This window comes from Lagopus leucura, unplaced genomic scaffold, assembly GCF_019238085.1.
Source record: "Lagopus leucura isolate 7727_CA_CO unplaced genomic scaffold, USGS_WTPT01 Super-Scaffold_100001, whole genome shotgun sequence".
Classification (NCBI taxonomy): Eukaryota; Metazoa; Chordata; class Aves; order Galliformes; family Phasianidae; genus Lagopus; species Lagopus leucura.
This window is the reverse complement of record NW_024962262.1, coordinates 98,216,873-98,242,180: the sequence shown is the minus strand read 5'-3', so window position 1 is coordinate 98,242,180 and position 25,308 is coordinate 98,216,873. Positions and strand designations below refer to the sequence as shown.

Here is a 25,308-nt window from a genome sequence, read left to right as displayed (position 1 = left end):
CTTTAGTTGGATCAAAGGGTGATGGTACCTTTCACACAGCATTCTGGCCAACAAATGAAAAAATACAACAGCTGCAGCAGTCAAAGAACTGTGTAATGCAAAAGCAGTTGTGGGAAGGCTGTCATTTATAAAACCAGTCTCAAATTTCAGCAGCCTTGCAAGCCTTTGCCAAGAATTCTGGTCAGGATTCTGCTAGGTCGTAAGTGCATCATTATGTGGTTAAATTTTATATTTGAACAAATGCAAGTCAATTGGGCTTCTGGGGAACTGGAACAATATGTAACAGTTTACACTGTGCAGGTGTCATATGGTGTCATTAATTTCCTTTCATTAATTCCTTTTAAAAGACATCTTAACTTTCTTTCCACTGAGAGGCTTGTGTGCATTTAGACAGTACAAGGAAACCATTAAAAGCTGGTGAAGAAAAATATACTGTGATGTATATAGGGATGAAATATATGAAATCCCTATGAAATATAGGGATGAAATCTGAAAGAGGTGAAAAGGTCAAATGATCACAGAATCACAGAATCACAGAATCACAAGGTTGGAAACGACCTGCAAGATCATCTAGTCCAACCACCCTCCCATTCCTATCAGTACCACAAGCACTAAACCATCTCTCGTAGCTCCTCATCCAGGCGCCTCTTGAACACTACCAGGGACGGAGACTCCACCACCTCCCTCGGCAGCCATTCCAGTGCCTGACCACCCTTTGAGAGAAAAAGTTTCTCCTAATATCCAACCTAAACATCCTCTGGTATAACTTCTGGCCGTTCCCTCAGGTCCTACTATTTGCCTGGGAGAAGAGGCCAGACCCTTTTGCACCACAACCTCCCTTCAGGAAGTTGTAGAGTGCAGTGAGGTCTCCCCTGAGCCTCCTCTTCTCCAGACTGAACAATCCCAGCTCCTTCAGCCGCTCCTCATAAGACTTGTTGCTCCAGACCCCTCACCAGTTTCGTTGCCCTTCTCTGGACATGTTCCAGGGCCTCAATGTCTTTCTTGTAGTGAGGGGCCCAAAACTGAACACAGTACTCGAGGTATGATGATGCCATGTTGGCTCTTTTGTGATCAGTACTGAATGAGGAGTCAGAACACTCCACGATTTTTCTGCTTTTATAACTCAGTACGTTTGAAACCTTTACTTGAAAAGGTTCGGAGCTGCTTAGTGGGAGCTCCCATGGAGCTGCACATTTACATAGCAGGGAAATATCTGAGCTGTTGGATGGCCAGAACGGAAGATTCTCAGATCTCAAACTTTTCTGCTGAAGAGGCAGATTCTTTGAATTTGTCTGGAGTTCAGGAACTTGAAATACAATGTCTACATAACTCCTCGTTGAGGCAGTTTTGGATTGGTTGTGGGAAAATGATTGTGCAAACTGATGTCTGAAAACATCATTCAAAGGCTGATGCTGGGTAGGGTCATTGTAGATGCTAGTTTAGTGAGTTTCTTTTACGTTTTTATAGCAGGCAGATTCTGGTACAACATTTTACAGAATACTTAAGAACTTTGGATTTAAGGCATGGGAAGAGTCTCTGTATCAGGTGACAAAAATTGCTTTTTCTTACTAAAGATATGGCAGTGTGGCTTTTAAACTTTGTAGCTTCCTTATGGAGATGGATCAGCTAACAATCCCTTACTTTCTGTCTTGAGGTTGTTCCAGTGTTTTGAAAGCTTTCTTAATGCAAATTAAATTAAGCTTAAACTATGTGCAAGTATTTATATCTAAAATTGTGATAGACAGTACAGTTCCGAGGTCTGTAGGAACAGAAGAGCTGTAAACAAATGAAGAATGCAATTTTGTCTAGTGCCTGAATGAAGTCTAAAGAGCGTTTTCGTCTGAACCATTCAGCTACAGATTGCTAATTCCCTTGCAAGGCCTCCACCTCTTACCCTGCCATTGCACTTCAGGGTTGCGTTCGAACCTAGTCCTCTCCTAGGGTTCTCTGCTTAGTGTTACCATGGATGTTTTGATTCAGATTCAAAGCTTTCCTTTTCCTCCTCATTCTGCACTCAAGCTAAACAGGCAAAGTTCTTTCACCATCAAATTGCTTCTTGCCATTTTTGCTTTAAGGAGAGCTAGTGTGATCCTTCTTACTCATAGCCAAATTTTAAGTGGACAATTAATGATTATTTCCATGCTTAGCCAGTCTCTTTAATTCATTCCGAGGTATGATACTGTTTTTTACATGTTCCCAATCCTCTGATTGGTCCAAAGGGTTGCGTGTGTGCTTTCTACCATGCAAATATCATTGGGTGTAAACACAAATATGTGCCTACTTATGTAAGAAATGAATGCTTTTCTGAAGATGAATGAGCTGCTAACTAGTGATACTGCATTCCAAGCCCCAGAAATAAAATAATGTAAGAGATAACTAGTGACCATAGATGAAAGTTTAATTTTCCATCTTCAAAACAGATTTAGGATCGTGCCAGCATCCTTGTCCCAAGTTTCTTTGAACTCTGAAGCAGTGTAATTCCATTTTAGAGCCATTGACAATACATAAATGTTATGACCAATAAAAGCAGAGAGGTACAGAGATAAGAAAAGGCTGTGTAAGATATGTTTCTGAAGTGGATGCATACTGAAGACTGTCTACGTGAAGTTAAAACGATCCTTGGGTTTTGTGCATGTTTCTCAGTAAAATTTTGTGTCTTCATGGCTTTCAGGCTGTTACTGATGAAGATGGTTGTGAAGCAGACCCTCTATTTCTGGGGAAGTAGTATCTAATAAAAGAAGTGTCAAGGAAATGCTTTGGAATGCTAGATCTTCCACCCAGAGATTTACAAAGCAAGGAGGCAGAATGCACCTAGAAGGCAGTATACTTTTGTCTCTCTTTCAGATTTTCAGTTTCACAGCATTGCTGACAGCAGCACTACAGAAAAGCATGTTTTTGCAGAGAATTGACAAAAAAGATAAATATGTTTCCTCACCTGTAAGGCAAAAGGAGTGAGCTGTTTGGTTACGAGAGTCTGTCCCAAAACACACCAACTCCACCAAGTTCAGCCAAAGAATCAAGATATAGTTTGCTTGGAACACTGTAATGTATTTTTTTCCAACCTCCTCAGTTTTGCTACTTTCTGAGTCACTTCCATTATTCTGAAATTTCAGTTATTTCCATCACACGTGATGTATGCAGCTCAAGCTGATGGCTGTCAATAAAAAATTAGCCTCTAGTTTCAAAAAAATTCTGAGAGACATACTGAATCACTTTAATCTATCTTTAGTGCCTAAAGCAGTATGTCCTTACCATATAACGAGTACCTGGATGATAGTGAAGTCAGATAAATCGAGTTTTCAGCTGGATCGTGGCATCTGTTTCTTGCCTCATTTCCTTGCTTTTTACCCACCAAGATATTTAGGGGATCACTCCAGAATCAGATTATGAACCAAATCAAACTTATTATGAAAGGATACACGAGTGTGGGGATACCCCGTGCTGCCAAGTACTTGTGGATGAGCCGTTCAGTACCATACCAGTTGAAATCTTTTGTTGCATACCCAATACGTGGAAAGTGCACTGTTGCTGAGAAGTGAAGAAAGACACTCTTTAGGACAAGATACTCTTACAGAAAGCAGTCTAGATAAGGAGTTCAAGCCACCCAACAAGACCAGAAGGAATAATTCGAAACGCAACATATCCATGGAAATCTCAATCTTACTTCACTTCAGAAAAAAATAATAATAAAGGTGGAAATTGATCATCACACATGTATTTATGGAGTCACTGTTCCGCCACACAACCACTTACCATTCCTTTTCTTAGCTGCTGAATAAATCTTCTTCAGGCCCTTTTCCAAAGCAGACAGCTTAATGCCGGACAAGTTGTTGGACCGATCCCGGTGCTGAGCTACAATCAAGGCCAACTAAGGAGAAAACACACAAAAAAATGAAATGGAGTCTAAATACAGTGCTAAGAGACACAGCAATAGTTGCTGGAAAACTGCATTATTAACAATTAGCTTTAATAAACTCTAAATAAAACTCTCATCTTTTCCTCTAATGGCAATTCAGCCTTTTTCAGTATTCAGGGACATTATTATTGGGAAAAAAGACATTAAGTTCACTAAACACAGTTTCAAAATCATGTAAGGAGAGCAATTCAAAATGGATCTTCTCATTCTCACCAAGTCTTGTCCTTTTCTCCTGGATTTTTTATCATCAATGGGAAATAATAGGGTCCCTCCTAACTGCAGGTCTGCCCAGAAAATAAGAACATAAGAAAAACAAAAATAAATAAATCAGTCCTGAAGAGTCAGTAGTGAAATCTCTGCTGTGTTCACTCACTATCATGTTCTGTGTTATTCTTCTTGTCTGTCTCTTCATAATGGATTCAACAGTCAGAGCCCAAGGAAACAAGACAGACATAAACCCACCCCAACACACAGAGACACACTGCCCAGTTAAAAACCACAGACAGAAAGAAAGACACTGAAACAAGAATAAACCAGAAGGTTAAAAAAAAACCAACAGGTCCTTCTACAGCAAGATGGGCATTCTTATCAGCTGCAGGTAGCTCAAAACTGCTAACACTTGTTCAGGAGAAGATTAATGTTTGGAGAGAATAAAAATTACAACTGGACACTGACTCAGATGTCTTTCATCCTTCTTAAAGCACTCTGACAAAGATGATGGGCCCTACCTTCTATGAGGAAAAATAACATGTGAATGGTGATTTTTTTCTATTTTTTGACAACTTGCAGAATTGATCAGATCAACTAACTCCTATGCAGAGTTCCCAGACTCCCAGCAAGTCAAGTCAAACTGCTTGAAGAGCTAAGGATACAAATATCTAGAGAAAGAGCTAAAAAACACAACTACAAGGGTATTTAGATTCCTCACTCCAGCAACATCATGGGGATTGAAACTCTTAAGCATCTTCGCCTAGGGTCATGTTTTAATCTCTTACCTACCTTTCATCTTCCCTGCCATCTCATATATTCTTCTTGGCTGATCAGAACGACTCACCAGAGCTGTAAACAAACCACCCCTTCCCCAGCGACCAGAGTCATCTAGAATGCAATGACAGATCAGTTTTTTAGAAATTGACATTGAAGACCATCCCAGAAAGAAAAGGGGCCTACTCTGGCCAAATGCAATGAATCACCATCAAAAACAGATATGAGAACCACAGGTGAATTGAAGTGAACCAGCTTGCAAGGGACTATCCTAAAGGATCAACCTCAGCCACTGAGGAAAAACAAACTTGTCACAATTCCCTGAAAAGACTGCAATAAGAATTCCTTCTGCCTGCCCACTGTGGATATTCAACCAAGTATTTATCATAGTAATGAGCACATAAAAATGTCAGTACTCTCATACCCAGAGAGAACACGCACATATTACGTCCCCAGATTGGCGTTTTGGGCTTCCCACAACTAGATGTTTGTTATTTGTGGGCTTTCCTTGTCACTTGGCATAAAAACTCGTGGTTAAAGTGGAAATGCCGAGTTTAACATAAGCCAAAGCAGCTTATAAGATTCTGCTATGGCCTTGGTAAGAGCTTCAACACTGATTCTGAAAGAACTCTGCAACCTGAATTTCTCTCCCTCACCTTCAGTGTCTTGACAGAGGTCCTAAAACTAGCAACAAGCTTAGAACCTCTGTACTGTCATTGCGGAGAGACAAGCACCTCTCATGGAGTGCAGTTCTAACCTCAGCCTCTGAAATAGTCCATCTCTCTCTGCTGACTGCATAAGGGAGGCGATTTTCAATATCTCAGTTCAGCCCTTACAGCTTACATGGGATGAATATAAGGCCTTCACCTTCAGAGGCACTGTCCCCACTTGTTCACAGAAGTACAGTTTCTAGACATATCTTTCAAGAGGCTCACCCAGAAACACAGACCCATATATCTCTTCCTAACACTTGTGTGGGTTATACATTGTGAAGTAGAGTCTGTACTGCCTCTACATCACTCAAGATCAAGTCAGACTCAAAATGATTTCAGTCTGGTATGGAGTTAAAAAGTACCAAGCTAGGATGTACTGCTCAGGCCTTCGCCCACCCCACTTTACAACAGTTCTGTTGTCATAAGTCCTACCTAGGCAGTGGACAATAATGGCATCCTCCTCTTCTGCTTTGGGGTGGGTGACATCTCCCATGACGTACTTGATACAGTTTAGGTCCACATCTCTGTAATCCAAATCTACATTCAGCTCAGCCTCTCCCTCCTCAAACTCTTCCTCAGACTCACTTTCCTCTGAAGGGAGACACGTAGATGTGTAATGATTTGACTCCCACCAAGCCATCCTGAAACAAGAGAAGAAATTCAATGAAAATAAGCAAAGATGGGGGGGGAGGGGTTCTACACCCTGTTTTAAATGACTACAGCAAAACACTGGAGATCCTGATCTGCATTCCCTCTGCTGCCCTCCTTTATTTTAGATAAGAACCAAGATTACCCCAGCTGGTATCTGTGATTTTAAGTGCCGTGTGTTGGTGTGATAAAATGATTGTAGGCATAGAAAAAGTAAGTATACAACAAAGCGGAAGGAGTTATTCACAGTGGTGAAAAGGAAAAATAGATAGGAAAGAAGAAGAAGTTAGTTAATATGCATGCCAAAGAGTTACTGATAGTGGAATGAGACACAGGAACCAAGTCTGACACTTCAGATGTAGTTAAGTTGCCCCAAAAGCTCACTGTACACTCAGATATGAGGTTCTCATTCAGGCCAGTCTTGATGAGTTAAATTAGATGTGAAGTATTCAGAAATACGCTGATGAATATGAAGCTAACTCTCTCAAGAGGTTGATCTGCAGCCATTTTGTCATCTTCTCCTCCCCTCACTCTCAGCCCCACCTTCCAGAGTGGATACAGAGCACATTTCTAGAGCACCCTGTAACAGACACCAATTTAAAAGTAGTTGATGCAGTATAAGCCATACTTTTTCATGTGCTCTGCCTCTGCTTTTGCCTTTCTCCTTTCCTCCATAAGCCTTGCTCTCTTTGCAGCTGCTTCTTGACGCTTCTTCCTCCTAGTCTCCAGCTCCTCTGCACTCAACAAGTGTTTCCTCCTTGTTGACTGGTCCCTGAGGCCTGTAAGAAGAGTCTAGAGAAAGAAAGCTGCAATTCAGAAACAAAATGCTTATCTCAAGCACATGTCTGGTGCCAACTTTATGCTGCACAGAATGGCCCGGGTTGGAAGGGACCTCAAGGATTGTGAATCTCCAATTGCCCCGCCACAGGCAGGGTCACCAACCTCCCCATTTAATACCAGACCAGGCTGCCCAGGGCCCCATCCAACCTGGCCTTGAACACCTCCAGGGACGGGGCATCCACAACCTCTCTGGGCAGCCTGTTCCAGCACCTCACCACTCTCATAGTAAAGAACTTCCTCCTGCATTCCTTTCCCATTTGTCTACTTGCCCACAGCTCTTAACCATCAGATCCTAGATGTCAAACAAATGGGTGGTTTTGTGATCTAAGTTTATATTAGTGCCCAGCATTCCATCTATGATCTGTTGCCAGAATCGCTGAATTGTCCAACCCTCAGATTCAAGAGCCAACCTTACTACAATGGCATCTGAATCTTTGAACATGTTTTTTTTTTTTTTTTTTGTGAGCTGCAAGTAAAGAGAGGAAACTGTCAGCTTCATTTTCTGCAAGCAGTTAAGAGCATCATATGCTTTGTCCTGTCTTTTGCCTTACATTTGCTTTGTTTCGGAGAGCTCTCCCTTCTTTACTGGTCTCTTCGGTCAAGGCTTTCTGAAGATCCAAAAGCTGATCAAATGCTTTTTTATCTTCTCTGCTGGGTTCTTTTGAATAATCTTTGCCTTCATACACATACATGTGATCTTCAAAAAAAATTTACAAGTATAAAAAGGAATTGAAAGCCACTAACACTTGAAATATACAGCAAGACCAAAAACAATTAGGCTTCTCTGTTACACTGTTCTACCCTCAGCAGAAAAAGACATTTACTGCCTTATGTATGACCAGAGTCAACATAATGTTAAAAGAACAGAATCAAGATTTGCTTCCTCAGACAAAAGCTTCAGTCACAGATCTGTATTTAAGTGCTATAGTGTACTCAAAGCAGAAAGTCAGTCTGTCTCATGGTACTACAAGAAAGTATCCTTAAAATTTACTCATATAATAGAAAACTAATCACAATTAAGGTACATTTTTATGGGAAAGTAGAATAATAAAGACAAAATAGGTTTGTTCTAGCTGTTCAGATTCAATGGCTCTGCTTTTCTAATCTCATATTTTGAGTTTTAAGGTCATTTTAACTTGTGTTTTTCGTGGCCAATAATCTTTTGTATGGAGACAGATACAAAAGAGTTATTATATACTTTTTCCTTAAGTTATTGTTATCTCTGTATGTCCATAATTCTATCTTAATGACTCTCCATGAGAATAATAGCAGCTGCCATTTGAGTATTTCTTCTTTTGTGAGGTCTCAAAATATGTGAAACACATTAAGGAATTCAGACCCGCTGGCCAACAAGCCGGACACATGCTGTTATCAACATTTCAGGCAAACAAGGTTGCAAAAAGAAGAAAAAGACCAATTTAAGCTCAGAAATTGAGATCATGGACAGCCCAGTTTTCTTGTTACCTGAAAAATACCACCCTTCCCTAGGAAGCCTCCTCTACTAGTTCCCAAGTGTCATGCACTCCATAGGTATTTCAATTTGTAACTTACTTTCTGTGTCATCCTCCTTCTTCTCTTCTTCACATGGCAGGACAACATCCATTACCCACTTCCCTGCTTTTGTTTCTCCAAGGATGTTTTCCAGCTCCACATCCTGGACAGTACTTCCCTCAGAGGACAGCAATTTATCTAAGCCAAATTTCAGGATTTCACTCAGCTTTATCAACGAGAAAAGGAAGTTCAGTATGAGTATCTTCTATTTCCACACGCATCCCTATGACTCAAGCTTCTCAGACGTAAATGGGAAGGTTGTAAAAGTGAAGAAATCTAATCCTTTGTACTACCTGTCAAAATACTTGCACTTTAACATGCTCATTTGTCTCAACACCTATTGAGACAGGCCCCTGTAATGTATCACCCCCAAACATACTCAGACTGGTAAGGCCATTTTTCTCTACAGGCCAAATAACAAAAATGGCATAATTGACTGCACTCAAGAAACTTTCTTATAGCCAAAAAATCTGGGCTTTTTGCCCCACCTCTTAATAAAATAAAATAAAATCTTATATCCCACAAAAATTTACAGGGAGCATAATGTCAGCAAGGAATTTCCTTTGGGCTCAGTTCCACTTCACCCTATAACTACTGAGGTACATGCTGATGAAGGGGCAGAGGGTGGGAAAAGATGCATTAATTCCAAGCCTCTCCCAGGTTTACCTCCATAGAGGAGTGTATGGGAACTGCTGAATCACGGCCTGAACCTCTGATTGATCACCTGAGGCCAGCCATGAGGCAGCCAGAGGAGCACAGCTGAAGGCAATTCACCTGTGCTGCCGGAAGGGGTGGAGCCAGGCTAGGTCCTTCTAGACCTATTTAAGAGCTGGCTACCAGTGGGGAAGGATCTCTTCTGGAGATCTGCTCTGCTGGTGTTTTGTAGGTGAGCCCAGCATAAGGGTAAGCTTTCCATTTATTCTCTTTTGTTATCATTGTCCACTTTGCCTAACTCTCTTGATTATATTGCGATTGTAACATCTTGATATCTATCAATTATACAAGGAGATACATCCCTCCAAATTTCACTTTGCTTGATGTTTTCAACCAAAGCTCTTAGCCTAAAACTCAGCTTTTGGGTCAGAATCATAAATCACACCTTGACTCCTGAGACACTGTATCTGCCAAGAGGTTAACCTTTGGAACTAGCAGACTAGCGATCAAAAGTTGTCAAAGTAATTATCATTAGCTCTGTTTGAGAGAGAAGGGCAGGAGAGACGGATAAGCTCCTAGAAACAATGAGTGAGCCTCCACTTCAGACCTGTTATATAATAAAAAAGTATACAAGTAAAACAAGGGATATTCTTGCCTTCTCCTCTTCTCCAAGAGGACTTTTTTTTTTTTTTTTTTTTACGCAACAGATGCATCTCTAAACTCTAAAAACTGTCTTCAAATTTCAAATCTTGACTGGACCTGGAATGCAATGTTGATTCCTAGGACGCATGCAAAAGCTGTCACGTCAATGCATATCCTCCCCACCTGAAGTGTCTTGACAGGTTTACATCAGACAGATGTGAAAAACAGAGAAACACTCCAACACTTGTAAGAATGTTACTGAAGTCAACTCGAGGGTTTAGCTCTATTTTACCTGTAAATCTGATGCTTCCTGAGGTTTGTGTACTCCCAAGGCAAACTGACCTCCCTCTACAATGGCATTTGTTAGTTGAAGCTTGGAAGCAGCTCTTCGGTAGATTATTTCTTCAACTGTATCTCGTCCAATCAAGCGAATAATTTTTACAGGCCTTCAAAAAGCCAAAAAAATTCTTATTATTTTCTTCGTTTGAGGTGCACTAAAGTGGTTTTCTGGCATGGCACATGATCCCCTTACCCAATCTTTTGGTAGGGATAAAAAGGCAAGAGCAAAATCAACCAACAGCAGAGAGTGGTGACACACTGAACAGGTTGCCCAAGGAGGCTGTGGATGCCCCATCCCTGCAGGCATTCAAGGCCAGGCTGGATGTGGCTCTGGGCAGCCTGGTCTGCTGGTTGGCAACCCTGCACACAGCAGGGGGGTTGAAACTAGATGATCATTGTGGTCCTTTTCAACACAGGCCACTCTATGATTCTGTGATAAGTATAATGCTGAAGCAATTGCTTCTTGACACAGGACGAATGCCTGCTGCAAGAGTGCAGGCAATCCTGCAGATTCCATCTCCTCCTCTAAATTTACAAAGCCCCCATCTTAGACACATGACAAGGGTAGGACTGCATAAGGCTGCAGAAGAAAAGCAGAGACAAAATTATCTCTGCTCTCTTTCTTTGACCTTCAATCTATCACCCTCTTAACACCTTTTAACACTATTGCTTATGAATAGGGAAAGAGACACAGGGGGATCAGTAAATTAAGCAACCTAAGGAGAAGAAGCAACATTTCTCACTTATGCTGCCCAATCCGGTGAGCTCTTGCTATTGCTTGCAAGTCGTTCTGTGGGTTAAAATCACTGTCAGTAAAAATAACTGTATCTGCTGCCGTCAGGTTCATGCCAACTCCTCCTATGAACAGAGAAGATCACAGAGTACGTCAGCAGCAGAAAAGAAAGGCGCAGCTGGAGAATTTATGCTATGCAAGGTTCTGTCAGATCTGATCAACTATATTCAATTTATCTCTCAGCCCCAAGTCTGAGTCTCACAAAGATCCAAATAGATGGATAAGCCTGGTATTTCTGTATTTCTCTGTGCTTTCTGCAACAGCTCAAAACAGAGCTGCACTGTGCATTGTAGGGGAACAAAAAAAAAAAGATGCAAGCAAATCAATAAAAAGGCAATAGGTTGTCAAGACTGACAACATAGACATATTCTTCAGCTGTCAGAAAGACTAATGCAGCAAGAACTGGCTTTACTGAGGATACAAAGGTCTGCCCAAGCTATGACTTGGCTGAAGCCCAGTAACAACAGGTAAATACACTGCTGAAAGAGTGGGAAACACCACACCCAATCATACAACAGCCAGAGCATAGGTACATATGTGACTTCAAAAGGTTCTGAAATTAGAGTTCACTCTCATGGAATGAAAAGAAAAAACTTTAGAGTTATTTTTTTTTATAATATCTACTATAGTGACAACATACTACAGCTAAAGAGGGTGGAACCTGTTCAAGTACATTCTTTCCTGCTTGTGCTGAGTACTTCACAATAATCAGAATAATCTTGCAAGTAGAGACAGTCATGCACTTGAAAAATCTCTGCCCATAACATAAGGATGGAAAGACGGCTCACACCGCTGTTCCCAGGTGGATAGAATATGACAGACGTAGCACTGAGCACTAAAAAGCAATTTGATTCTGGTGGACGTGGGCAGGAAGAGTTCAGGCACAGTGTTACGAGAAGCTTTTATTTCTTACACTAAGCATTAGGTGCTTCTCTGCAGTCTCAATATACTCCTCTCCACGCCCTGCAATATTATCAAAGCCAGTTTCATTCAGGAAAGTCTGACCAGAAGCCCAAAGGAAGAAGACATAATAAGAGCCTGATGCTTGAGATCAAGTAGTACTGATCCTCTTTCTGAAGGTAAGCAGAAGCCTGCCCTTGTGCTGGTCTGAATAAAGAGACAGGCAGAACTGAAATCATTCAAGAGACACAGATATGCCTGGGGAGCTAAGAGGAGGCAAAATACAGATGGTACTCCTGTGGTGTTCTTTGCAGCCTCTGGTAAGTAAAAAGCTCTCAGCTGAGTCTGTCTGCCAGCCAGAGTGTACGTCCATGTTCAGGAAGCAATTCTACCAGCTTGCTTAGAGGAAGTCTATTTCTGCCTAAAGTCTGAAACTTTAGAAATAAAGTGCTTGCAGAAATAAAATGCTAGTGAGATTCCTTCAGTTTAACCTGGCACAGGGAAAGGCATTGCAGAGCTCAGAATAAAAAAGTTACTCAAACAGCTGCGACCTGAAAAGCATCTTGGCATCAGTTGCTGAAAGGAAAGCACAGGAATTGGGTCTCCTAGCTAAGAAGCCTAAGGCACTAAGAAGGATGTGCCTTGTTTCTCTCAAAAATCCTCCATATTAGCAGAATATGGAGGATTCAGAACACCCTGAAATTTTGCAAGACAGCAAAAGTGTGCAGAAACAAGACATGTGTTGTCTCTCTCTTCCTTACTTACCTGCTCTGGTGCTCAGCAGGAAGACAAAGATGGGCTGTTGACCAAAGTTCTTAATGGCAAGGTGTCTCTCTTCACCTCTTACAGAACCGTCCAGCCGCTCGTAGCTATAGCCTTTCCAAACAACAAAATGTATGTTTCTGATTTGCATTTTATCACCTTCAACTCCTCTTTTTCTTTCCAGTGACCCTGACTCTCAGACTGTCAACAAAGGTTAATTTAGCTAGATCTGAAGCAGAAACTCTTAGCATTTAATTTACTGCATGGAAACAAGATGGGGAAATACAAAGCCAAAGTATAAGAACATTAACCCAGAGTCCCATTTCAGACTATACTGTGCTGGCTGTTGGCTCCACACTACAAGCCAATAACCACCATATCTTTCTTATACAAGCTTCTACTGCTTTCAATGTGTGCTTCCCTGTAAGCAAGCAGTATGGGAAATGGCCTTACATTTGGCTTTTTAGTGCAACATTAGTTGTCCAAATCCATCAACACCAAAGAAAAGCCTCTTTCATGGGAAGTCCTAAGTACACATGGAGTTATGTGGGTTGAAACAGAAGAAAATGTCTCAAGATCCCTTTGGCAGCCTTGCCAAAACAGTCACATTGAGGCCTCACTGCCAACAACTATTTTAATCAAAAACTAATTTCCTGGCATAAATGTGGCACAATTTGTGTTCTGCACTGGACAAACTGAATTGAATGCTAATGGCTTTACTACAGCTACTTTGGGACTCAGGTACATAACGGACCATGGGTATGTAATGAAACTTTGCTACCCTGCCATCTGTTAGCTCGATTTTATCAAGGAACCAAAGCTCAAGCTACTTGGAAGAACTATGCTAAAGTGCAAGTTCCTTGTAGGCAGCTAGCACAAAGATTAATTCAAATCCCAAGTCACAGTCAACTGTAAGAGTATGGTTTCTGTCTACTAAGAAGAAACAAATGCCCATCATATTCTCCATCCCAAGCATATCAACCAAAGCCAGACTAACACTATATGGCACAGATCATTAAGATAAGCCCTTTGCTGCCAAACCATGCAGACCATACCTCTGTAGTCCATGTAGTCTTGCAGAATGTCAAGCAGTTTAGTCATCTGAGAAAAGAGCAAGACACGATGGCCACTGGAAGAAGAATACGAGATGTCACCAGCAATATTGTACTTTGGCAGCATTTCACAAAGCAGTAGAGGGGTTACAGTAGCTCAACCAGCCACTGTTACTTAGCAAGAGCTCACCACAACACTGCACTAAGCCTCACAGAGTGACTGCCAACTCCCTCACATTTTCAGCCCCACATCCAAATGTAGCCAGACAGCCCCACCTGATAGCATCAGCTGCCATGTGTAGAGTGTGGACTCACAGGTAACAAGGCTCTGGCACAACACTGCTACTGGCTAAATGCACCTTGGCGAGGACCCAGAGAATCCTGGCTAAAAGAATCCACAGTTTGAATGTAGTGCCATGAGGGTGTTCACCACGTGACTTGCCACACTAGATTGCTCTCTAACAACATAACATAAAACATCTTAAATATAGGGGAAAATGTAGTATCAGCATCTCTGCAACAGAATATAACTTCCCATCCAGCAAATGACCCTCAGTGCCCATATATAATTGCAAACAGCATTTAAGTGAGAAATCAACTCTCCTTGCTCTGGGCCTCGGACAGTGTGAGAGTGCTTTGTTTAAATCAACAACATTTGCAAGTTCAGGAGTCGCACAGGGCTGTCCTTGTGGCAAAGACATCAAAGGAGGCGAGACATCCACTCACAATATGTTGTACAGAAGGAAGACAGAGCCCTCCACTACTGCATCAGAACTTCCCTTCTAAAGCTCTGTGCTTTGAAAGTACTCAGAGGGAAACTGCAGCCCAATTAAGAAAGCAGGTAGAATTTATGAATTGTGCAGGAGGCATCAAACAAGAACGTGTATGAGAACACAAACTGTGATTTGATTGGTCCAACTGAGATCTGTAGGGAGATATTTAAGGTTGTGTTACAGGTTCTGAAGTCACCAGAGGTCAAGGTCAGGAGTTTTGAATATTGGTTCCAAACCTAAAATTTCAGCTTATTCTGGGGCTTTGGTCCTGTCAAATTTCTTTTTCAGGCTCATTGTGCATTCTGCCTCTTGGGCTAATAGAAGCACTGCAGTGCAAAATACCCAAACTGATGCACTGGAAGCTACTCTCATGAAATTCAATAAAAACATATATGCTGAAAGCCCGTCAGATATATATTCTCCCAGATTCCCAGCATAACTTAGGCAATATTTGAGAGCATGTGAGAATTAGCAAAGTGTTTTGAGAAATGTTTAAAGGGAAGCTACAATTTTTTGAGAGTCCTCTATAGCCTGTAATGCAGTTGTTTGCACTGAGATGATCTCCTTGTGGTAGCCAGCAGCATCCTTTAAATAGGGCAGTGCTTGTGTTGTGGTACCTGCACAATCTATGGATAAATAAGGCAACTGTCCTTCTTAGTTTATCTTTTCTCCCTGTGTTAACTCCACCTTATCTTCCTCATCCCAACACAACATACCCATCATACAAGAATGAAAGCAGTTTATCCAACAAACACAGTTTGCCGCTGGCTTCAACAATGTGATCTCCAATCTCAAAGGGCTCTGGCTCAACACCTGGAAAAGAAACAGGTTTCAGAACTTAATTATACAGATAGCAACTCAGTGATCAACGTTTAAATGACCACGTTGCCAAATACTGCCAAGCAGACTCCCAGGATACTTGTTTGAAAAATGATCATCTTTGTCCAAAAAAAGAAAACCACCCTCAGTACTCCAGGAAGTACCTCACAAAATGAAATGTTATTTCACTGTTTAGGGGAGAGAAGATGAACTTATGACAAATCAAGTGGTGAGCTGAAGTGGAAAATTTAAACTTCACAAGCCTCTATTTTCATCATCACTGATGAATTGTTCTGCGTTGGAGCTGGTCACAAATCCACAGCTGGTGCAATACTGTTTGTTACTTGCCCCTTCTAAGCAATTATTTAAATTAAAAAAAAAAGCATACAGAAAAAAAAATTCTATTTCAAAAGAGAGAAGAATGCTTTCTTACCATTGAAAAGGTATGGGTGGGCAACACACTTCCGAAGCTGTATTAAGACATTCTGAAGTGTAACCTTCCTTCCTGTTCCACCTTCAAATGCATCTGGAACAAAGTGCACAGAAAAAAGAACTGAGCAGGGAAGCCTATGCTTCACCAGTGGTGTGACTGAGAACACCTAAGCACTGCTTTGCACTGCTGCAGCATTGAAGTAACTCTTCGCACATCATTTTTGTATTTGACTTTCCATCCCAAGACTAATACACCTGTTCTCATGAGCCAAATAAAAATTCCCTCACTTTTCTGTTTCTTTTTTTGAGAGAGAGAGAGCCTTTACTACTTTGCCTTGTCAAAACCTCTGGAATTTTCTCAACTCCTTGGAAAGAGCCAATGAAATTTTCTTAAGAGTGCATTATAGATCTAGAAATCATCAAAACTAATTTTGTTCATTTGAACTTTCCAAGAACAAAACCAAAAAAGTAATACAACGCAGTAAAGATCTCCCTGGGTAACCAGGAAGTTAAGAAGAGATGCATATTTCTGGGGGGAAAACAAAGAGACGTGGACATTGCTAACTCTAGAAGAAGATTCAGCTTTGATGGTGATGATGCAAAGCCTGGTGGCTTCTTGATGCAGCAGGCATTAGCTCTGAAACAGAGTCACTGTCCCCCCAGTTACAGTTTCCCTACAACACAAAAACACTGACAAACCACATCTGGTATATAGAAATGAAAAAGGAGGATTTCAGAGAACAAAACATGTTCTCTTCCATCTCTCTGGATGCTCTGTTACAGTTAATTCATACATGAAGTTCCAAGGAGTGAGCTGTTAGGACAAGGATCTGTGGCTGCATTGTCCATATGGTCCTGTGGTTTGCTAAGGCACTCCAGTCTACATCCAGCAGGTTTCAATTTGCTATGTGAGATTTCTACTACTGCTGGAAAATTTGTAGAGACATAGGATTTCCTGTACAACCTTTTTTGTTTGGATGCAAAAAGAATGGACAGGAGCAGGCTTACTTGTTCATGAGATTTTTAATTACTAGCTGATCCAAAGCAGATTCTTGAAGCTGTCCCTCCTCAGCTCTGAGACAGACCAGCTCTAGATTCATACATCTCTTCCTCTAGCACAGGGTAAAAATCAATGAATCAAGCAGCCCAAAAATTAACCAATAGAATTTAAATGCCTCAGTTACCTAGATCTTTTGTCAAAATAGCTTTGTAGTACTTCCTCTGCAGAGCTGACATTCCATGGTACAAAACTACTTCCACCTTCTTTGGAAGGTCTGCAGTCACCTCGGACTTGACTCTTCGAAGCAAAAATGGTTGCAGAAGATTGTGCAATTCTTTGGCTATTCAGAAGCAAGGTATAACAAATTACCAATGAAGCATAAGGGATTTATACAGTATCTTCACAACTATACTTTCAAAAATAAGTGTATAAAGGAATCTTAATGAAATTATCCTAGCCCAGTTTTACAGAGAAAGCAGAAGAGTTGCACACCTTACTTAGTATTTAGCAGCCACACTAAGATCAGTAACTATTACTTATACAATGTGCCTGCCACCCAGTCAAGATAACAGCTGGTCATGATTCAAGTATAGCATCAGTTGTTACTTACCTGGCTCACTCTCCTTTTCAATTGCTTGGTAATACTCAACAAACTCTTTCACTTGTTTTCTAGGAAAAATATCAGGTTCAATAAAGCTGAGTAAGGAGTAGAGTTCTTGGAGGCTGTTCTGGATTGGAGTGCCTGTGAGTAGCAGGCTGAAACCTATTGAGAGCTGAAAGAATCAACATCAAAACAAAATGATAAGGAGAGAGCATTTGGAAAGAAAAGTTAATGTACAGCTCCACCCATTTCCCTCTTATCCTTTAGCTAAAGACAGGTGGCATAGAAATGCCTGCAGAATACTGCAAATGCCAGCCAAAACCATATTAAATATGGTATGGTGTGATTGTCAAACAGCCCTATCAAACTTAGGCTGGCACCAGTGCAAAGAAGACAGCATAAGCAAAATAAGAACAAAATGCAAAAAACAAAATTAGAATTCCCAGATCCAATACTGCATGCTCACTATTATGACAAACAACTAGAAAATGCTGCTGAAATAGGACAGTGAAATGAAATTACTAATGAGCACACTCCATTTCTACTTTCTGATCTACTCTGACAATCACAGTGACATTATTTGCTCCATGCTGCATAGAGCAATCCCTGGAAAGGGAGTTGGGAATACTGTTGAAAAAAACCAAGTCTTTTCTCAAGAAAATACATCGGGAGAGCTAAGGTGAATCACTGCTATTTCTTTTCAACTTCAACTGAATCTTCTAAATGATTCAGGAGCTGAGCTTTTCAGGAATCTTTTTTTTTTTTTTTTTTTTTTAAAAATGTACATTTAGAGGCATTGCAGCTCATCATTGCTGATGCCAGTCCTGATGTAATATCCATGTTTTACTGCCGTGACAAGAAGTGCATTCATTTCATTCACAAGAAAGTAAGGGCACTTTCTTATCCAGGACAGCCCAAGGGAAGCTGGAGCAATTCTAATAATTTCAATAAACAAGGGTGGCTCTATTAAGTGAGACAATGGAAATCAACAGTTCATGACCCAGGGTCCCGGAGCTACGAGAGATGGTTTAGTAGCTTGTGGCACTGACAGGAATGGGAGGGTGGTTGGACTGGATGATCTTGCAGGTCGTTTCCAACCTTGTGATTCTGTGATTCTGTAAGTGAGGCAAGGGTTCCTTCACCCTCCCAAATCTGGAGATACCCTCTGTCACTTTATACAGTCTTACATTGGTCAGATTTCTAACACTTCAGTAGTACAGCTGTGCTTCAGTGCTATGCTCAGTTTCTTTACATTTTTCAGTCTCTTGAATTGCTCCAGTGAGTCAAGTACAAACAAGAGCCAAAATGAGAGACAAGCTCCAAATACTGCCCAGCTCCAAGGCCAGAACCACAGGCCCTTATCACTCTGCCACTATGTGGATCTGTTCAACAATTCTGATGGAAATGATAGAAGCTGGTTGTGGCCCAGGGTTAATTAGAATACAGTACAAAGAAATAAGCAGAACATCTGTCTCCTATAGTGAAAAGTCCTCATACGCAAAAAGATAGCTGGTATATTTTACCTCAGTAAGTGTTTTGTAAAGCAGAGAGTTCTGATTTTTCAGTCTGTGAGCTTCATCTACAACCAAGGCAGCCCAGTCAAAACTGTGAACAAACAACACAGCATCTCCAATTACTTGCAGAGAAGTCACTACTGCCAATGCAAAAAGACTGAAATAAATGATGGATTTGTTCGGCTGAACTCAAGAGGCTCCCACTCCGTGAACCACAGGCAAGCATCACAAATGTGGTGGAACAGTGGGAGGAATTCACAAGTACAGGTTTTCAAGAGCCAATACTGCTTCTTAAGTACAGCCTGAAATCAAAACTAAGTTCATTTGAATTTGCTGTTTCTTTCTCCACCTCCATTTCTGTGGGAAGAATTTTGCAAGTAAAAGTTAGCCAAACATTCAAGGAGATCTATTATGTGGAAAAAAGCCATGAAATTAGGCCCTTACACCCATGCAAAAACCCAGCAACCATGACGAGCTATGATTACACAGGTGACCTTTTGCAAATCATCCAAGAGTGGAATTTCAGCTCAGTCCACGCACCACCACATTGTATAGGCTGCAGAATCACTTGCTCCCTACTAGATCCACCAGATTTAATACAAACTCTTTTCAGCACTCAATACTCATTTCTGCTAACTGTGAGGATTTCAACTCCCACATTACAGAGTGACTTCCACACAGTTCTGGCTGATGGATAGGCAGGGAGGAGAGAGCATGACCCTCCAGCTTTTCTTACCCACACACCTTTCTTCTCAGTGGAATACAAGGGCTGGAATCACATGTATCTATGTTTTCCCCACTGCTCTGTTCACATATATCTTAAGTGACATTAAGGACTCTACACTGCAAGTTGGTAAAGGAGTCTGATCATAATCAAAAAATGCCTTTGGCTCTTGTAAAGAGTGGAGAATCTTGCACACAGATAAACATACATTTCAGAAATTTCTGACAGACTTGCAGAATTAAATTAATAATAGTAATAACAACCTGTACTCACAATTTGAGAAATGCTGCATCTTTCAGACAAATCTGCAGTGAAAGAAAATAAAATTGTTACTTACAACTTAACACATAGTTCAAAAGAGAGCATCTTTCTGTCTAATTGCAAACTCTGGTGAAATAGAGCAGGATTGGAGTGAAGTCAGTTACCAAGGAAAGTAACATAACAGATAACATAACCACAAGCTTTAGCAACTCTTCATTTTAATGCTCCTCTGGCAAAGCATCAGTAGTAAAACCTCAGAGAATTCGTGGAAATTTTCAGACAAGCCTGTAACATTTGTTCATATCATTCACACTCTCTAAGAAACACCACGCACCTCCAGCACTACAGTCTTTCTGACTCTAAGCAAACACACCCTTCAGTGGATTAATCTGACCTGCTAATATCCTAAAGTGCTCACATTACTTGTCCAACTTCAGATTCGAGGAGGAAGAGAAACTGGATCAATTGATAAGCCTTAAGAAGCACAGAATTTTATCATCGGAACAACAGAGATGGAAAAAATACTAGCTAAGTCAGTATCTCCATGTGCCTGATTGTTTTGTCAGCATTGCTTTAGCATGAGCACCTCCACTTATCACATTCAGGACAAGGCTTATCACTGCACTCCTGCTTGTGCATTGTGGAAAAATATGCAGGTTCACAGTGATCAGCACAGGTCATGGCTCCTAGAGGAAGGAAATGGTAAAATACTTGAGGGGGGAAAAGCAAAGGGGCAAAAGGAAGAGGAGATCAAGCAGGGGAAACAAAAGAAGCTTACTCATTTAATTTCAAATCGGTTTGTTTGTTAAGAGGCTGCTAAAATAAAATCAAAGCACTGATACAAAGTAACACCTGAGTGGAAATGAGTCATAAGAGCAAGATGAAAGCTTTTTTCCACTGGACATAACTAAGCACCTGGCCGTGCAGAACCCAAAGCGGTGATCAAGGAAGCAATCCTACTGGTTCTCTGTAAAGCACTGATTGGATTCAGCCCCCCATTCCATCAGTTTTAATATAAACTTTTACAATCAGTTTTAATATAAACTCCTACAGTCCTTTTTTGGCAGAGGAGGGCATGCAAAAGAGGTACAGACATAAGCAAGCTCTTTCAAAGCGTTCCTGCAGCGACCAATTAATAGAATCTTAATAAACATCACACATGCATGTCTTCCATTAAATACAGAAGATTCGTAAGGCAACATAGAAGGGCAATGAAAATGCCATATAGCGTCAGTTAAAGATGTTTCTGATTTTGATTTGTTTATTCAAGGCGTGATACAGCCATGTGGTAAAGCTAGGGTTATATCAGATGATCTTCAGAGCACAAAAACTGCAGCAACTTAGATGAGCAGGTGATGTGGGCTGCAGAGTAGGAAATCACTGAGGAAGATCAGAGTACAGCAGGCAAAAGCTGAAGCATCGTGTACAAAGGAATGGAAAAGGCAAGGAAAAACCTGAGACTTCTTTTCAAGTGACAAAGACAACATGTACCTCATATGTTGTTAACAGCACGTGGAAGTGAGATTGCTCTTTCAGGTTCTGCTGCAGTTCGGATCGCTCCTCCTTGTTGCCAATGTATGTCACAAAGGAGAGACCTGGAGCAAACCTGTCGTCAAGAGAAAGACAGCAAAAGTAAGATAGCACCTTGTTCTCCTGGGAGCTGGATCTCAGCTCTTGAATCTATCTCCTTCCTGGTTAACTTGCACCCCAGCCTGGCACCTGAGCTGCTGGTTCTGGTTTGGACAAATGCCACATAAATTGGTTTCTCCTAGATTTCAAAGTTCGACACAGATGATGGAAAACCAATCAAACTGTCTGCTACTCAAAACTGAAAAAGCTCATGAAAAGCAAATGATTCTCTAGCTGGGAGCAAAAAATTGGTCCAGAGGTAGCTAAAGTATAGATGAACAATGTCTGCAGCAAGTAGTTCCAAGACAGGGCTCCAAAAATCTAGCTCTCAGAGTGAAAGCAGATAAAAATCAGTTCCATGGAAGAAGAGTTGGAACCATAAAGTTCTTCCTTACTTAATCCCACTACCAATGCCTGCCTATTGTTCCAACATAGCTGTTCACTACTGAAGTTTACCATATTAAGTCATACAAAGATGCACTTTTTCCCAGCTATTCCAGCTGCTTGTTTATCCAAATCATTTCAAAATCTAACCTCAATAATTTTTGTTTCTGACACAGCACTGCTTAACAACCACATAGAAATACAGCTGCTCTATTCTACAACTTTCAGGCACTCCTCTTAAAAGCAATCTTTGGGCTCAAGCCTAAAAACATACAGATTCTGGGCACAGCAAACATGCCATCAGCCCAGATGCTGCATACCAGTGAATATAGGTTGCATGCATGGATATAAGGTATTTTAGATGCATATGCAAGCATGCCAAGAAACACACTATTCAGCTTGGGTCTTACCTTTTATCATACAGAATCCTGGCTGTCTTCAGCAGAATTTGCCTAACAAAGGCTGAACATGGGGGTTAGAAAAAAACAAGCACAAAGCTAGTGCAGGTATATCTACTGACAGTCATCCAATGCTGTAAGTTGGATGAACACGTGGATATGACAGCACTGCATAAGCTATGCATTAACTGCAAGCAGCATATAGATCAATTTGTTTGGTACTGTATAATCAATGGATATTAAGAGGGCATAATCACAAAAAGAACAAGAGAGTTAGGCAAACTAGACTAAGATAATAGGAGAGAATAAATGGAAGGCTTACCCGTATGCTAGACTCACCTACAAAAAAAAACACCAGAAAAGGGGATCTCCAGAAGAGATCCTTCCCCACTGGTAGCCAGCTCTTAAATAGGTCTAGGAGGACCTAGCCTGGCTCCACCCCTTCTGGCAGTACAGGTGAATTGCCTTCACCTGTGCTCCTGTGGCTGCCTCATGGCTCACCTCAGGTGATCAACCAGAGGTTCAGGCTGTGACTCAGCAGTTCCCATACAGGTAGCTTCCCTCTTTTGTTTTCTTCCTTTTGAAAGGAAGAATAATTGCTAGACTGAGCATATTTGAAGAGAGTCTTCGTAACTCATCATTCAAGACTATAATGAGTCGGACAGTTGTTTAAACTTACCTCTCCAGTTCCTCCTTCCAGTTAGTCAGAACAGACAGAGGACAAAGTATCAGGAATCTCTCTTTGTTTGTTAATTTTTTTGTCAAGTAAAGAAGAAGAGAAATAGTCTAGAAGGCAATGAAAAAAAGTATTTTTTTTAATAACAAGGAAATTCCTGAACTTGCATAAACTGAGTGTGGGGAAGGTCCCCTTGAGGTTTGTGGCTGATTTCCCACAAGTTCTCCAACACAAATCAGAGCTAAGAGAATACCAAAGGAGATCCATCATCAATGAAATAAAAGCTTACATCCTAAAACATTACCTCAACATCTATAGCCCTTTTCCAAAGATGTTTTCCCAATAGTCACAAAGATCTACCATACATCACTTTCTAAAGGTGCCAGTTTGTTATTTAAGACTCGTCTGAAACCAAACCACAATCATCATTCACTCCAACAAAACTGAATCCCATTTAAAAAATAAAATTTTAAAAAACCCTGAAAAATATCTATGTGTACTCAACTTTAATCCCCATGTTGACAGACTCAAAAATCATCCTACTGTAGGTGCATCGAAATGATATCACTGGCTCCATACTCACTGTGTTAACTAGTTAACATTATTTGGAAACTACTATGAATTATGCATTCATACATCTGTGTAAAATGGGCTTTACAACCCTCCTCAAACTTTTTTGGAGCATTGCTCAGGACCTAGCAGGAGTATTACATGATTAAGGAACAAAAAAAAGAGCTCTCTCTTATGAGTAAGGACTTCAGCATGTGGCTGCTTACATGCTTAGGGTGTTTTTTTCATTCTGTGGGAAGCCTGAGCTAAAAAAGTTAGGCAAAAGTCATTTTTCAGAGGATGACACACCTGACAAGTCTTCCCAAGACCCATCTCGTCACCCAGGATACAGCCACGCTGGACTTGGTAGCATTGCACCAGCCAGTTTACACCATCTAATTGATATGGACGAAGCTTAATGCCTGTGAATAAAAGCAATCTGTTAATGTCACATAGCCATCCAATACACTGTATGCACTGTTACAGCTGGAAGTCACCAGAAGCAGGTCTTGTACAGGTCTGACCTTCCAACCAGCTGCATTACAGCAAAAGCAGCCAGGCTTTGAGCAGGAGCTGCGTTACCCTGCTAGAGAGCAGAAACACTGCTGTTACAGCAAACAGATTACATCAAACCATATTCAGGAACTTGGATGCACGAAAATGTCCCCAAGTCATTACAAAGGCCTGTATATGGAATCCAGTGCAATAATCAGGCTGCCATGTTCCTGACAGACAGCTTGAATTCAGAGGAGATTCAGGTTAGATATTAGGAGGCAGTTTTTCACACAGAGGGTGGTCACACACTGAACAGGTTGCCCAAGGAGGCTGTGGATGCCCCATCCCTGCAGGCATTCAAGGCCAGGCTGGATGTGGCTCTGGGCAGCCTGGTCTGGTGGTTGGCGACCCTGCACACAGCAGGGGGGTTGAAACTAGATGAGCATTGTGGTCCTTTTCAACGCATTCTATGATTCTATGATTGCAGCTTCAGACACATTTTAAACACATAAGCATGACTTCCAGGGACACTCTTTAGGCTATTATTTTAGAAATCTTCTTCTATAGCAGTCCACAGGAACATAATGACCACTTTCCAATAAGATGCTTTCCAGCTTAAGCTAGAACAGATCTCAATTGCAGATCCCTGTCACCAAGACAGAGCAACCCTTATTAATGGATATGATGTACCAAAGCAAACACAAGTCAAAGTTTTCAAGATCTTTTCTTGCATCTGAACTTAAGCAGTGGAAGAGACCTTTAAAAGTCGTTTAGTCCACCAGGCTGCACAGAAACATTTTAGCTTTAACAGAATCATAGCATCATAGAATGGCCTGGATTAAAAAGGTCCACAAAGATCATCTAGTTTTAACCCCCTGCTGTGTGCAGGGTTACCAACCAGCAGACCAGGCTGCCCAGAGCCACATCCAGCCCGGCCTTGAATGCCTCCAGGGATGGGGCATCTACAACAGCTCAGTAAACCAAGATACTGCTCTGAAGATCGAACGGAAAAGGTAAAAAGACTGAAAGAGGTGGGAAGGATTGTAAGAAGCAGCGAGCCTAGGACATAACATCCGCTGTGGCAGCGATAGCCGTGGTAGAACAGGCCCGGGGCCACTCGTCGTACCGGCTGCAGGGGAGCACACGGGATGGGTGCGTACCCCCGGCGCCGGGCGCACTGACCTGTCAGCCCCCAGCGGGACACGTCCTCCTCCTGCACGCCCAGCCCTCCCGCCCGAGCCCTGCCGGCGCGGCGCAGC

General features: G+C 41.4%; 1 protein-coding gene across 1 annotated transcript; it reads right to left on the bottom strand.

The window, feature by feature from the left end:
- Nucleotides 1-2,128: 2,128 nt before the first annotated feature.
- CHD1L (chromodomain helicase DNA binding protein 1 like) lies at nt 2,129-25,292 on the bottom strand. Its single transcript, XM_042868165.1, has 23 exons — nt 25,232-25,292; nt 23,864-23,976; nt 23,009-23,115; nt 21,410-21,524; nt 19,931-19,962; nt 18,943-19,024; nt 17,429-17,591; nt 17,003-17,158; nt 15,820-15,912; nt 15,284-15,380; nt 13,798-13,871; nt 12,746-12,856; nt 11,031-11,145; nt 10,241-10,394; nt 8,653-8,818; nt 7,653-7,798; nt 6,890-7,053; nt 6,046-6,254; nt 4,916-5,014; nt 4,130-4,200; nt 3,754-3,868; nt 3,420-3,528; nt 2,129-2,728 (listed from the first exon to the last, which is right to left on the bottom strand). The coding sequence occupies exons 2-23, from the start codon at nt 23,885-23,887 to the stop codon at nt 2,668-2,670; spliced, it is 2,463 nt and encodes an 820-aa protein (XP_042724099.1). The 5' UTR covers nt 23,888-23,976; nt 25,232-25,292; the 3' UTR covers nt 2,129-2,667.
- Nucleotides 25,293-25,308: the final 16 nt, after the last annotated feature.

Excerpts from the sequence above, each read along its gene's own strand:
- CHD1L (XM_042868165.1), bottom strand. The coding sequence starts at position 23,887 with ATGGGTCTTGGGAAGACTTGTCAG. Across the intron at positions 17,159-17,428 it reads TGAAAAGGAGAGTGAGCCAG|CCAAAGAATTGCACAATCTT; the intron begins GTAAGTAACAAC and ends GCTTCTGAATAG. Across the intron at positions 2,729-3,419 it reads CGGGGTATCCCCACACTCGT|ATACTACTTCCCCAGAAATA; the intron begins GTATCCTTTCAT and ends TTCTTTTATTAG.